General features: G+C 38.2%; 1 protein-coding gene across 3 annotated transcripts; it reads left to right on the top strand.

Moving 5' to 3' along the window:
* The first annotated feature begins 9 nt into the window (after positions 1-9).
* On the top strand, positions 10-14,373 carry LOC144014396 (cyclin-dependent kinase 16-like). 3 transcript variants are annotated; one of them, XR_013282458.1, is made up of 19 exons: positions 10-147; positions 2,117-2,287; positions 2,598-2,744; positions 5,093-5,211; positions 5,284-5,412; positions 5,491-5,547; positions 5,626-5,740; positions 6,161-6,255; positions 6,333-6,395; positions 6,532-6,655; positions 6,982-7,102; positions 7,177-7,274; positions 7,355-7,460; positions 7,638-7,680; positions 7,794-7,884; positions 8,310-8,375; positions 9,277-9,345; positions 9,418-9,475; positions 11,521-14,373. XR_013282458.1 is itself a non-coding variant. In XM_077514222.1 (18 exons), the coding sequence occupies exons 2-17, from the start codon at positions 2,170-2,172 to the stop codon at positions 9,468-9,470; spliced, it is 1,545 nt and encodes a 514-aa protein (XP_077370348.1). In that variant the 5' UTR covers positions 10-147; positions 2,117-2,169; the 3' UTR covers positions 9,471-9,475; positions 11,521-14,373. The 3 variants fall into 3 exon arrangements, 2 of the variants coding, with proteins under 2 accessions (XP_077370348.1, XP_077370349.1); XM_077514222.1 differs by lacking the exon at positions 9,277-9,345; XM_077514223.1 differs by lacking the exons at positions 9,277-9,345; positions 9,418-9,475.
* The last annotated feature ends 786 nt before the right edge of the window (positions 14,374-15,159 follow it).

Genomic DNA, 15,159 nt, shown 5'->3' with positions numbered 1-15,159 from the left:
CAAGATGTAGGGAGGCGGGCGCGTGACGTCGCTGATGTGCGAAGGAGCAACATGGCGGCAGATTACTGGGAGCAGGAAAAATCCTCCACACTGTCACGCTGAACCGAGCCAAATACAAGCCGGGCGACGCCGGGACCGGGCCTCCCGGTGAGTAACGCGCCGCCGTGTTCACGTTAGCTGTACCAGGAAGATGAGAAGGTGGAAGAGGACAAGATGTTTCGCATAGTGGTGGTGGGCAACCCGGGGATCACGCCGCTCCGCCTCCATTTAGAAGGTTCGAGGTGCAGCAAATAGACGGGCCCCCACAACCCGTTGAGTCCGGTGGGTGCTTCCTAAACAGCATAGTCGTGTCCCGGGAAAGGGGCCGGGAAGTGAGACGACACTTAGCTGGCTAACAGCTAACAACAACAAGCTGGCTGTGGTTAAAATCACTCCCTACATTCAATTGTGAGTTAGCCCTTTTGTTTTGCTGTGTGATTATGCAGTGATCATATCAGCATAAATTACCCCGTAATGTCTTCCACAATGCATTTGGTAAACGGAGACCTCCACTAAGGGCCAAGATTATCGAATATATCCCAGGAGGCATTGCGCCTGTGCGCCAATACAGAAAGATTTTCCCTTTCCGCTGGTTTTGAGTTGTGGCGCGAAAATAAATATCTAGTACTTCACAATACGGGTGAACATTGTTTTGTTTGCATTAAATTTGTGAAAAGCACACATCTTAAAATGTAATTTAATTGTTCAATATGTATTATGGAGGTGGCACGTGAGCTATGTCGTAATAAGTACTCAACGCATCTGCGCATGTGTGGAGAGTCTTGTCTAAAAAAAATAAAAAAAATAAAGGCTACCAAATAAAGGAGCAGTCATGGTACTTTCTCAAAGTTAAGGTGCTGAAAGACACGTGTATGCCTTAACTTCTGTCCTCTTTCATCTAAAAACTGCTTCAAACATCAAAGCGTACTTAGGGATGGAAGAATGTTGATTTGTTGTGATTGTATTGGTGTTAATGTTTGTTTTTTTTGTGTTTCTGTAAAGCGCGTTGTGACCGCTCAAGTTGTTTGAAAGCGCGATATAAATAAAGTTGAGTTGAGTTAAAGCTAGCAACCATTGTGAAAACATTTTAAGCCTTAAGTGACAAATGACAGGTGCACATTATGTCATGTTAGCTCCTCTCTCTGAGTACTATTTAGCGACATGAATGTTGGAAAAGACACCATTATGTTGCACCAACAAGTTCACCCAAAGACAGAAAGAGTAATCACTGTTGTAAACCTCTGTTCATCCTTTACAATTTCCAGACAGAAAAGACTGATCCAGACAGGTGTAAAAGATGGACTAAAATTGCTCATTTAACAAATTTATTTAGTCAATAACCATATCGGTAACAGACAGAGGATACTATAGCCTAACTAGCGGACAGCGAAACTAACGGAGAGACAGAACATGGGATCAGCCCAACAAAAATAGTTTTGTAGTCACTGACTTTTAAATAAAGAGAAACATTACAATTAAAAGAGATAAATAATTAATTAAAATAAAGGCAAACATTACACTGACTTTAGATAAGTAATGCAACATTACATGAAACTACGGTGTATTATAAAGACACATTTCATTATAATATGTACTGTCAGCACTATGTAGCTCCATGCACAGCGTTTAAGAAGTGCTTTGGGTTACACTGGACGCAAAGCAACAGGTCAATTAGAACCTGCTCCGAGCCCCTTGACCACTCACTGAGGAAAGGTTACAAGTTCCTACCTGTCCCTTCCTCACGTCTCGCTGTTGCTTCTCTGTCCCGGTGCACATATCCAGGCAAATGCCAATTAGCATTTAACTAAGCTTAACTGTTTTGTAGTGTAGTGCAGTTTATCAAATGACAGTCTGCGTATGTTTAAAATAGATTAGATAAACAACATCAACTTTCCAGTGGTTGAAATGATCCTTATTAAGTCACAAAAACTTACCCAAAATGATGTGTGCTCTTTAGTCCGCTATATCACTTGTTTGGTATCAGGAGGTTGAACTGGGTTAGTGTTAATGTATAGTTGCTACTTCGTTCACAAATCTGCACATTACCATGTTAAAATGTCACACTTCATGCGTGCAGGTGCGTCGTCCACGCTGGCTGCCCCGCCCCCCTCAGCTTCACGGCCCCCCCTCATGGAGAGGATGAGGAAAATCAAACGACAGCTCTCACTCACCTTGGGGAGGGGAGGGGCTGGGGGAGGAGACCGGACGCTAAGCGACCACCAAGATATCACATCACACAGTGACTCGGGTAAAATTTGCTCGTAACATACAGGACACTTTAACCAGAAGTATTTGCTACCTTAACTCAAAAATAACACAACACTTTTCCCACATTTCTGCTCATTTTTTAAGCTTTTAAAGCATACATTATTCCACTGTGTCTTACTGCATGATTTAGTGAAGTTCAATATATATATTTTTTATATATTATTTATTTTTCTATTCTAGTTTAGCATTTTTTAAACACAAACATGACGTTGCACCACATTTTTGGTGTAACTGCACCATACAATGACGAAGTCTTTCTATTCTTTTTTTGTTTTTGTTTTAACTCTCAGAGGCCGGTACGCTTCGTCCCACATCGGGGGGAGTGAAAGTCAGAGGGTCGTCTTCATCAGTTCAGTCTCTCTTCCAGTCGTACAGCCGCCGGCCTCGAGGTCTAGGACGCAGTCTGAGCTCATACTTGAACCACAGCAGCAGACTGGGTAGGACTTGCACACGCGGCGATAGGGTTGGACAAATTTGGCGTTAGATGAAATCTCCCTTTTTATTTTTTTTTACCCAACAAAAATCCAGCTTTTATGCTTATAAAAAAAAAAATCAAATGACAATCAGATCTTTCTCTTTTTGTTCCCTTTTGTGAGTTTTGCTTTATTTCTCCTGACACCAAACATTCTTTAGGCTAAAAAGGTTATTTCCCCAACAGTAAAAAAAAATAAATAAATAAATGTTTAAAGCATGAATTTGACATTATAAAATGAGCTTCAATGCCAGTGCTTTGATTGTCTTCCACTTGGCTCCGCAATACAGTGTGGAAATAATTCCACTAATGTTTTCTATTTCTTTAAATAAAAGTTTTTTTGCAAAATAGTCACTCGAGGGGTCAGAAGAGTCGTCAAAATGGATTCACGGCTCCCCTGTATTCTGTGTTTGGTCACCTGACGTTCGCAATGTGAGCCCGAGGTCACTTTGACGTCAATTCCAGTGTACAGCAGAGGGCGGAATAATGTCAAAATGGCTGCACACTGAGGTGGATGAAAACAGGTGAATTATTAGTCTTAACCTGTTCAGAACCACATTTTTTCTGCTGGGCATTTTTTTAAGCTGATTTTCACTCTTCCCACATAAGAAAAACATGGAAATATTTCTTTGGAGTTATCTCATGTTTTTGTTATAGAGGACGCCAGGATAGTATGGCTAAAAAGTGTTGTACACTTCCTTTTCCTTTCCTTTTATTATTTTTTGAACATATAAACAGATGAACAGCAGAGATAAAACAAAAAACAACAATCAAAATAGAAGAAAATCCCAATAACATAATCATTCAATTAATCATAACTTACATGTTCAAAAGGGAGTAGGAAGAAGTTAAAAACTTATCTAGTCCTACCCCTTTTACTAAATATATTTAAACTTATTTCATTATTAATACAATTTTAATTGACTAATTATTAAAAATAATAATAAAATAATAAATGATATATACAACCCAAGTTATATATATATATATATATATATATATATATATATATATATATATATATACACACAAGTGCACTTAACATATTCACATTTACCAAAAACATATATACATAAATTTACTCAACATATACCATAATACCTATCCAGATCACTTACACATACATGTACATTTTTCATATACTGGTCTGACATAGATAATTTTTTTGAACTTTACTTTTAAACATTTTTTTAAACTCCAGCATTGAGTCACAATTTTTCAGAGCAATTTCCAGATGATTCCACAGATCAACACCTTTTACAGATACACACCTTTGCTTAATATTTGTTCTTGTTTTGTTTTTTTTTGTACACACTTGTACCCCTTATATCATAAGGACTGTGTTTAATTTCAAATAACTTCTGAGTACTGTGGCAGAGTAAATTGTTATAAACTTTATACATTATTTGTGCTATTTTAAAATCCACCAAGTCATAAAATTTCATTGCATTTAATTTAATAAATAGTGGATGTGTTGGCTCTGTATACTTTGATCCATTAATAATTCTTATAGCTTTCTTTTGCAATTTGAAAACGGTGTTAGTATTTGTTTTATATGCCATTCCCCATAATTCCACACAATAGGTCAAATATGGTAATAATAATGAACTATATAATATATATAATGATTTCATGTTTAAAACATCCTTACTTTTATAGAGTATCCCTATGATTTTTGACATTTTCCTTTTAACAGTTTCTATGTGTGGCTTCCAACATAATTTATCATCGATAAAAACTCCAAGGAATTTATTTTCATTCACCCTTTCTATTTCAATTGAATTCACCATAATTTTGACTTGATGAGTGATTTGTCTAGTGCCAAAAACTATGACTTACCAAGCTTATATGTCACATTTTTAACATAAACATCATACAAGTCAACTTGCGATTGTGATTGGTGAGCTAGGAACCAATCATGAACCAGAAGTGTTGACATCTTCCAAGTTATGCATTTTTATTGGTTTAGACATACAAATATGTCACATCCACTGAAATTATCTATGGGTCCAAAGGGGTTAATTCTTACTTCATCAGCATAGAAGTATTGCAAAGAACATTTTTGGCTTGACTTCCTTTTAAGTGTATTGACCAAATTGCTATGTTGGCAACACTGTGAGTCATTTTGTAAACTAGCTCCTCTGTGTTTTTAGTGTAAGCAGTGTATGCCAGCTTCTACGTGCTTTGAATTACTGAAGCCACTAAAAAATATTGACCTGAAAAATAAAAGAATCAATAAAATGCATAAATCTCCCCACCCTGCCTCACTACCTCAGCGTGTCTTCTCAACACTCCTTCCTGTTGTCCAAGCAGAGATCGTACACGAGGATGTCAAGATGAGCTCTGACGGTGAAAATGAGCCCACATCCTCTTCGGACGACGTCCAGAGTCCAGTCCGAGTTCGACTGAGGACCAAGAAGATATCCACTGAGGTAAGTCTGAACATAAATACTCACATGTACACACTAACTGACTGACTGTCTGTTTCTTTGTGTCTTTCTCAGGACATCAACAAACGTTTGTCACTGCCTGCGGACATTCGTCTCCCAGACGGCTACTTAGAGAAGTGTAACGTGATTGGTCCAGCTCTTTTTGAACAGCCAATTAGCAGGCGGCTGCGTAGGGTCTCTCTGGTATGTCTGTTGTGTTGCGTGACCGTGGACATTTGTGTTTGTGATCGTGAATCCTCCTGTGTGACCTTTTATGTGCAGTCAGAGATTGGCTTCGGCAAACTGGAGACTTACATCAAACTAGACAAACTGGGAGAGGTCAGAACTACTACATGTCTTGTCACTTATCAGCGTGCATGTCTGTGTATGACGTATGTGTCTTTGATGTGTGTCTAGGGCACCTATGCGACTGTGTACAAAGGCCGCAGTAAGCTGACAGACAACTTGGTGGCTTTGAAGGAAATTCGTCTGGAGCATGAAGAAGGAGCTCCGTGTACAGCAATCAGAGAAGGTGCATTCACGTTGTTGGTGAACTCGGACTTGGCTATAAAATCACTTTTTTTTTTTTTTTTTTTTGTCCAAAAAAAATCTGATACCTGATTTGAATCATATCTGCCGATAAATGACACCTCCTGCCTAAAAGGGGCTTGTAATTGCATATAGATGCCACAAAATGGTGGCAAAGCGCTTAAAATGGAAGCTATCATAAAATATCAACACCATGTACAGTCAAGAACCTATGTTGCATCGATGACTGTATTATATGTTTTAATTATTTAACACAAGCAAGCCACCTTCACATGAGGCTCATCAAATAGCACTACGAAATAGCTAAAACAAAAAACGTGAAAAAGGAGAAAAAGCCTTGTGTATAAACTATATTTATTTAATGGATGAACCTTGAGTGACACTTGCTGTTTGTTTGCATCAGTGTCTCTCCTGAAGGATCTGAAACATGCCAACATCGTGACGCTACATGACATCATCCACACGCAGAAGTCCCTCACACTGGTCTTTGAGTACCTGGTGAGACACAAACACAAACTTGTGTCAATATTTTCATGTGCTCATATGCCTCAATGAGCGTATTTGTGTATTTTTAGGATAAAGATTTGAAACAGTACCTGGACGACTGCGGCAACGTCATCCACATGCACAATGTCCAAGTGCGTCATCCTCTTGTGCTTTTTTGTTGTTATGATTTAGGTACACTTTAAACCTGTGGGGGCGTTGATGTGACTTTTTTTTATTTTTTTTTTTTGTGTGTGTTTGTTTTTTTTCTTTTTTCTTGCTGTCTCGCAGCTTTTCCTCTTTCAGTTACTGCGTGGTTTAGCCTACTGTCACCGCCGGAAGGTTCTTCATCGAGACCTCAAGCCCCAAAACCTTCTCATCAACGAACGAGGAGAACTCAAACTGGCTGACTTTGGTGAGAAATTGCGGTCTTTGTCCAGGTGCTTCTCCAGTTGTCTTCCAAGTGGTGCTCGATGTAGTTGTTGTTTCACGTGGTTCCTCGTCGACTCTGTGCACGTTTACATGAGCTTCTATTGGTTTTCAATGTGGTGCTGAAGGTTGTCCATATGGTTGAAGTCTTTGTCTGTGTGGTTATAGTAGTTCTCCATGTTATTATAGTGGGTGTCGATTAGGATTCTAGTGGTTGTCCATGTGGTTTCTAGTCCTTGTCCATGTAAATGGTACTTCATTTATGTATCACTTTTCCACCTTACTAGTTCTCCATGTGACTTGGTGTTGCAGGTCTGGCCCGGGCCAAGTCGATCCCAACCAAGACATACTCAAACGAGGTGGTAACCCTTTGGTACCGCCCCCCAGACATCCTGCTGGGAAGCACCGACTACTCCACCCACATTGACATGTGGTTTGTTACCATGACGACACACATTTTCCTCTCATCTGTGTGGACCTTCCTCTCACCCGAGTGTGTGTTTGTAGGGGTGTGGGGTGTATCTTGTACGAGATGACAACAGGTCGGCCATTGTTTCCTGGTTCTACAGTGGAGGAGGAGCTTCACTTCATCTTCAAGTTGTTGGGTCAGAAGCAAACGTCTGATTCACTTGATCAAATGTGACACAAACATGTTGACATCGTGTGTGTGTTTTCACACTCATAGGAACGCCGACTGAAGAGAGTTGGCCAGGAATCAGTTCCAACGAGGAATTTGTGGCAGCAAATTATCCTCAGTACCCCCCAGAGAACCTCGGCGACCACACGCCCCGGTAACGTGACGAGGCATTAGCTCCCTTCCTGATTTCTGATAAAAGCGTTACCTTGATTTATAAATTAAGCTAAAATCAATTTTTTTTGTTTCCATTTTAAAAAAAATAAATAAAATGCACAATGCACAATGAAAGCACACAACATGATTAGAACTGAGTGGGTTTGTGTGTTTTTAGGCTCAACAGCAATGGCGTTCAACTGTTGTCAAAGTTCTTGCAGGTTCGTGACGGCCTCATGCACACGCACAAAACGATCATACATGTGGACACATTGTATTTGTGCATTACAATATATGAGCGTGTTCATGTGCTATTGTTGTTGTTTGTGTGTAGTTTGAAGGAAAGAAAAGGACTTCAGCAACTGAGGCTATGACTCATTGCTACTTCAGTAACCTTGGAAACAGAGTGTGCGCACTTCCTGACAGTAAGTACACACTATGCTAATACTGCTGTAACTCTTACTGCATTATTGTTATCACTAGTACTACACAACCATTACGACTGCTCATGTTGTCCTTGGGGCTAACTAGTACGCGCTGGCAACAGGACAATGCACATTAATCCATAGAGCAAAAAGGCATCCGTGTATGCTCTCATGTTTGTCCCTCCTCCTCTTCCTGTGTGCAACAATCATATTGCAGAAATTGGACTTTGCCTGTTTGGAGTACCCTAAAAAAATTAATACTCATTACTGGTGACAGCCAGCATTAGCGGTAATTGAAACCTTGACTTTTTAAGGTCACGGTAAACTGTCAAACCAGTAATTGGCTCATGCCTAGTGACAGTACTCAATAATAGTAACAGTTATAGACAAGTGAAGAGAGGATGTCTCACTCTGTTTATTTCTAGCGACATCCATCTTTTCTCTGCCGGAGATTCAACTGGAACGAGAAGCAGTGAGATCAACAGACCAAGGTAACGCACATCTTCGATACATGTAGACCTTATATATAGTGTATACAAGTCTTGGGACTTACTGAGCTAACCTGGGACCTCTGGAATTGTATTTTGTGCCATGTCATGTGGAAATGTGTAAGATAAAAAAATAAAATATCCTTGGATCTTTGCATCCTTGAATTTTAAGAAAAGAAAGTCTTTGAATCCTTGAAATATTAACTTTATAATATAACATAACTTGAAGGGACAATGACTAAATAAAAACAAGAAAGTGAAATAAGAATAGAATAACCTAAAATAATAGCAAATGAAAAAAACCCCCAGAACAAACACTGACTGTTCCAGTGCGTTTTGGCCTCTTGGGGGCAGTGTGGTGCCGTGCATCAATGGCATACACCTTTAAAGTTAGTACAGAAGAAAGTTGCGATTGAATTCTATTAAATAACTCGTTTTTCACACATTGTGAAGAATTTGTGCCTTTGTGTAGTGTTATCTGTGGGTATGTGTTCCCACAAGATTTGTGTGTGGATGTTCGTTATTTGAAGGAAAAACACATGCAGTCCATGCTAACTTCCTGTTAGCGCTAGACTAGCAATGAAGGCCAATTATCGGCCAATTAAAATTGGCAGCTGATTAATCGGTTGGGCAGTGGAACCTCTCTTTTTTAGTGTTATGAGTCCAACCAACCACTTTTACATGAGGCTCATCCATTGGCGTCGCAGGACAGATTTCAATATTGAGCTTCAGTGCCCCAGTAAAAATTTCACCAAAAAAAAAATCACTTCAGAGTTTTAAGTCTACGTAGCATAGACTACAGTGCACATACTATTTATTATATAATTCATTGCTACTGTATGTATTCATTCCACATAAACAATGCACACATGGCTAATTAATATGATAATTTATTCATGTAAAGCGAGGAGAGAGAGCGAGAAAGAGAGTGAGGGAGAGAGGGGCGGGCCATGAGAATCACTGCATGAGTTAGGTAACGTTAGCCGACAACAACTTGTTAAATATATTATTTTGATTTTGATTTGACTCGAACTGTAACTCCTAGATGGATATCAGAAAGTTTTTCGGCCTCAGCAGGGAAAAAGCAGCGAGGAATGAGAGAGGTACGTGAAGTCCTGGCTTGCTAGGCAACATGAGTCTATCTTAAGTTAATGCTAAGTTATCTAACGTTGTTCCTTGTATCAAAACAAGCATATTCATTTCCAATGAGTTTCATCAGCATGAAACATAATGTTGGTTATGATCTGCTGACCTCTGTATCAATGATGATTTTGAGGCTTGGCGTGAACGCAAGCTTGACTATTTCCTTTTGACATTTTTGACTTGCATTATCGTTTTTATTGACATTACATATTTTCTACCACCTTTATCATAACGCCACCCCGAAAGTATATTAAATAGATCATTTAGGACGTGAAGAAACCGCAAGTTAATTACGCCGTCATTGTATGATACAGTACAAGTGCCCGGTGTTCGTGGCTAGTAGCTAGCTGTTAGCATTAGCATCGGGTGCCTGGCTGGCATCGTGACAGCTGTTCCTTGGCTCGCTTGCGTTTCGTATTGCTTTCAATATTGTGGACCTAGGCTACTTTGTAATACACTGACTTTCCCTATTTTAAACAAAGGGATTGGGCCTTAAATTGCATTTAGATGTATTTTTCATTATTAAAAATAAATACATATAACTTTGCCTTCATTTATAATTGTTTTATGAAACAATAGCTTAAAAAAACAAAAACAAAACAACAACACACACACACAAAAAATAAACATTCAAAATGTCCAATATGGCCATTTGGATTTTAGAAACCAAAACTTCAAGTGCATTACAAGTGCAATAGAACGTAAGATACCTTGTTATTTTATACATAGACGATGTATAAAATAATTATGTATCTTCCCTTATATTGCACTTAAAGTTGTATTCCTAAATTCTAATGTCCATGTTAGACATTTTGAGTTTATATATTAAAAATAAAAAATAATAACGGGCAAAAACGTTTTATAAAAATAAATTAAGATAACTTTCTATTTATCTGATTTTTTTTTTTTTTTTTTTTTAAACATTCCGATCCCTGACCTTTGTGACCCGTTGCACCACTAGTTGTTTGAGTTCAAAAACTATGTGGTGGTCAACAAAAAAATGAATTGCAGTCTGTCCAAGATTAGATCACTGACGGTGAGGCAACAACTTCAAATTTCGTTCAACATCTGAAGTTGCTCAAAGAACGTTAAGTAAGCTAATGTCAGTTGTTTAGGGGTAGGACGAGATAAGTTTTTAACTTCTTCCTACTCCCTTTTGAACATGTAAGTTATGATTAATTGAATGATTATGTTATTGGGATTTTCTTCTCTTTTGATTGTTGTTGTTTTTTGTTTTATCTCTGCTGTTCATCTGTTTATATGTTCAAAAAAATAATAAAAGGAAAGGAAAGGAAAGTTTATTGTCTAATTATCGTTGCTCGCTGTGTAATTAGTGAGACTGTAATCTCACTGGTAATACAATGCAAACACAGCAATCTGATGCACCACTCTGGGTTCACTCCCTGACTCCTACTTTAATGGTCACCCAAAATAAATATAATCTACGATGTTGTTAAAAAAGACTCGAAAGGACTTGAAACTCAAAGTGTCGGGCTTGTGACTGGCTTGAGACTTGTCAGTCTTGACTTGGGACTTGACTCGGGACTTGAGGGCAAAGATGTGAGACTTACTTGTGACTTGCAAAACATTGACTTACTCCAACCTCTGCCTTCTACTATGGAAATAAAAGAACCCAGAAATGTCGGGGTGCCTTATTTTATTTATTTATTTTTACTTTTGGAAATGTTCAGTTTGCAGATGTTTACTGAAATAAATATTTATCTCTCGTGAATTCTTTGTGCCCCAGTACAGTATTAAGTCCAGTGACGCCCCTTGGCTCATCAATAGCTTTAGCTACTTGTAGCACACTACATTAAATAACGCAACATGACACATGGGAAAACAAATATGCACTCCAGTGAATTGGATGATTTCCCATCTGACACCTGATGATCTCTCAATGTGGATGGGAATCGGTGCCTGAGTTGTCAAATATCTTAAGAACTGCAGTTTCTGATTTGAATTGAAGAAATTGAAGTCATGTTTTTTTGTCTTCTTCCATCAGTAAACAGTCTGAGCAGGAGGCGGAGTCTCCTCTTCTGACATGGTCAGTGACGCAAAAGGTTTGCATGCAGACGCCACAGTGAATGAACGACCAATCGGGAGACAGGACATTGTTTCCATGGCAACAGGTCTTCCATTTTTATGAACATCACATCTGCTCTGAGGTCAGTTTAAGGTTCCGGTCGCCTCGTTGATGACATCACACGCTGTTGGAGTGATTGGAATTGTTTGCACAGGAAGATTAACGGGAAGTGATGTGTTCCTTCCGGAAGCCATGTTTGTGCGTGCGAATATAGAGCAATGTTTGTGTTTATTGCTGTAAATAATCCCATGATACGCTTGTGTGTCCTGTTCATTAGGGACGCCTCAAAGCCCTCTTTGGTGCGCTTGTTTTTGTCATTACGGCAACTGAAGCCTTGTTCACACCGCCAGCTGCAAGTCCAACAAATTGTCGACATATCCATCTTGATTTGTCTTCAGTGGATGTATGGCTCAGGACATAACGGCAGAAAAAGTTTGTAGCTCAAGGGCCACATGTGTCTGAACAAACCACATAAACACAAAATGTCTGGGGCAATTACACGTTCCAATCTCATAATAATAATAATCAGCAGCAAAAAAAACCAAACAAACATATCTAATATAGAAACCTCGTTAAAACATAAACCACCTGTCAAAGTTTTCACAATAATATTTCTTCATGTGCCACAACTTACATTAGACGGCAAAAAAGGAAAACATGCAAAATGTTCCACATGATCATGAACATGGAATATGCATGATCAAAATGACTCGTTTTTATCAATTCACTTGGAAAACCATGTAAAAAAAAAAAAGTGATTTGGTATTATTTAACCACTTATAACACTTTAGTAAGCACATGTGAAAATCACATTCACTCAATGAAAGAAATTTTTTTTAAATTTAGAGAACACATTTATCCTTGCACAGGTGTGCAAAAATGTTTGCTACGTTTTCACCAAAGGCACTTTTACTAATCTTGCACGTGAGGATCATTGAGGCAGCAGTGACAACCCTTAATTTAAAGGGAAATTCAACGTTAAACATTTTTTGACAATAATGTTATATCTGACCTCACTAGTCTGAACATGACATTCTGATTAATATTACGTTTGTGGAGTTCTGAAGCAAAATACAGCTGCTCTTCTCGAGCTCAGGGGCGGCCATTTTGCCACTTGCTGTCGACTGAAGATGACATCACATTTGCTTAGGAGGCAATGACCAATCACAGCTCATGCTTCACTCGACAGAAAGTGGCAAAATGGCCGCCTTCTGATATTGATAAAAACGGCTGGATTTTGCTGCTTAACTCATATTCCACTAACGCGATATTACCCAAAATGTATTTTGACTCGTGGGGCTGCATAGAGAACATATTATTGCCAATATATATATATTTTTGACTACCACTTTAAATTTATCACAACAAAATCACATTTCCACCTTTTGATTTATTTTCTTTCCATCCATTCTAAACCAACCACTTCCCAAAGTGTTCCGCAACATTTTCCTGTAACGAACTTAACAATGCACACTAAATACATTTACACAGATTTCCCACAAATATTAATAAAAGCTCCCCTGACACATGTTGTTATATAGGAAGCAAACAAAAATGATTGATTAGGTTGTTTGATTTCACACTTCCCGGACACACGGCGATTTAGTCACAAGACATGGAAGTGTCACTTTTGATATATTATGAAAACTGAAGGTCGCACTTGGCTGCGTTGTGAACAGGTTTGAAGTTGTCCGTTAAAACTTCTAGATCAGGGCTGGGCAAATTTTTGTTTTCAAGAGCCACATATTAAAATGTATGTAAAATAGTGTATTTTATTAAGAAAATACCGATGCATTCTCTTTTTTTTTTTTTTTTTCATTTCATTAATCACGGTTCATTTCATTGCTATGAATTCACCAATTGTTGAATGAAATTAAAAAAAAAAAACATGTAAAGTGTATATGTACAATTAACTAATATTATATTGTCAGCAATAAATGTATGATTTACTGAGATTTAAAAAAATAATAAATAGATTTTAGTAAGAGTTAAATGTATAAAGCAAATATTTTTGGACTGTTGATTTCTGTAAATGCTTGTTAGGCCGGAATGAAGAACTACTTGGTACTGTATATACTTTGCCCACCCCTCTTCCAGATTCTTAATTGGGCGTCCCTAATCAACCGACCCCAAGGCATTTTAACACGACAGTGTGATGACATCACACGTCTCCGATTGGTTGGCGTCAGCTAGGTCACCTCTGTCTCTCAAACGGTCCAATCAGCTCGCAGAATGTCCGACAGCAACACTAGATCGCTGTGTTTATAATTTTATGATTACGGTTATTTATATGGACTTGTAGCTTCAGGAAATGGGCTGTGTTTCATCGGTGCTGATCAGAAGGAATAATTTTGCTCATGCTGAAAAAGATTTGACTTCACACAAAAAAATGTGAATGCCACATGGGATGAGCCAACTTGATCATGTGACTGTTGAATGTAGTATTGTTGGCTGAGTTTACATTTTCATTTGTTATTGAGAAAAGCAGAGAAAACAGAATTGTTGGCAAACTTTTTTTTTTTCATTTGCACAAGAAGGGAAACCTTTTATTTTGCAGTCTCCTGCCATGTTTTACTCCCGTCGAGGGCTTTTGATTTATATTTAACGTTTTTCTCTGTTTTCTCTGCGTCTTCGGTAAATGACACCAAAGCTCTCTGCAATATAGCGCAATGCATGATGGGACTCGTCGTCGTTCTTCCAGCGTCTTCTTCTCGTGTTGTACTCGCAATATATTTACACCACCAAATATTAAAAGTTTTTATTTATTCTCAACGCTGTGGCTCATTCTTGTGTGTTGTCAGGTTACGTCCAGTCTCGGGCAGGTTGGCGATTGGCCTAAAGTGGCCATGATAAGAAAGCTGCAGTTTTATGTGAACATTAAGTATATTAAATTAAGTTGGAAATGTCCAAATCAGAGAAGAATCTGTACCCATGACAAGTTTCTTTACATTTGCACAAACACAAAATGGTTGAAAAAGGGAAGTATTTTTTTTTCATTCTATATCTTAGTATCTTCATTGTTTGTTTTTTTTTGTGTTTTTTTAAAAAAAAAGCTTTTGTGTTGGGAGTCGATTGCCGAAGTTTGAACTACACCGTCACCACATAAATACAAAATGAGAACATTCTCAAAAATTACGGAGAAGATAATGAAACTACTAAATTTCTATACGGAGCAGGTGTCAAATGCTGCATTCGAGGATGGTCGGAAATTGGATATATCAGAGTTGGTTTTTCGCAGTTCTGACCTGAAAGCGTTCGAGGCGAAAGTAAAAAAAAAAACCAAAATGGCGGCTTGTGGTAATTTTTTTTTATTATTATTTTGGTCCTCAAAACTCATTTTGACCTCCAGCAAAACTTGTACTTATCGCAATTTTGCTTCATTTATTGTTTTTATCTTATTTCTAGTGCTGTCAAAGTTAAAGCGTTAAAGCACAAAAAACTACCGCATTAATCATTGTATTACCACAGATTAATCACACTATTAATTTTGACCGCAGATGATCCTTTTTAGCCGACAGCAGATGGTTAAGTTAAAGATAGCTGTTGGAGTTTGAGCAA

Source organism: Festucalex cinctus, chromosome 2 (genome assembly GCF_051991245.1).
Source record: "Festucalex cinctus isolate MCC-2025b chromosome 2, RoL_Fcin_1.0, whole genome shotgun sequence".
NCBI classification, from domain to species: Eukaryota; Metazoa; Chordata; class Actinopteri; order Syngnathiformes; family Syngnathidae; genus Festucalex; species Festucalex cinctus.
The sequence above is the reverse complement of the archived record's forward strand: the minus strand, read 5'-3'. Positions and strand labels throughout refer to the sequence as shown.

Excerpts from the sequence above, each read along its gene's own strand:
- LOC144014396 (XM_077514222.1), top strand. The coding sequence starts at position 2,170 with ATGGAGAGGATGAGGAAAATCAAACGACAGCTCTCACTCACCTTGGGG. Across the intron at positions 5,212-5,283 it reads CCAAGAAGATATCCACTGAG|GACATCAACAAACGTTTGTC; the intron begins GTAAGTCTGAAC and ends TGTCTTTCTCAG. Across the intron at positions 6,656-6,981 it reads ACTCAAACTGGCTGACTTTG|GTCTGGCCCGGGCCAAGTCG; the intron begins GTGAGAAATTGC and ends TTGGTGTTGCAG.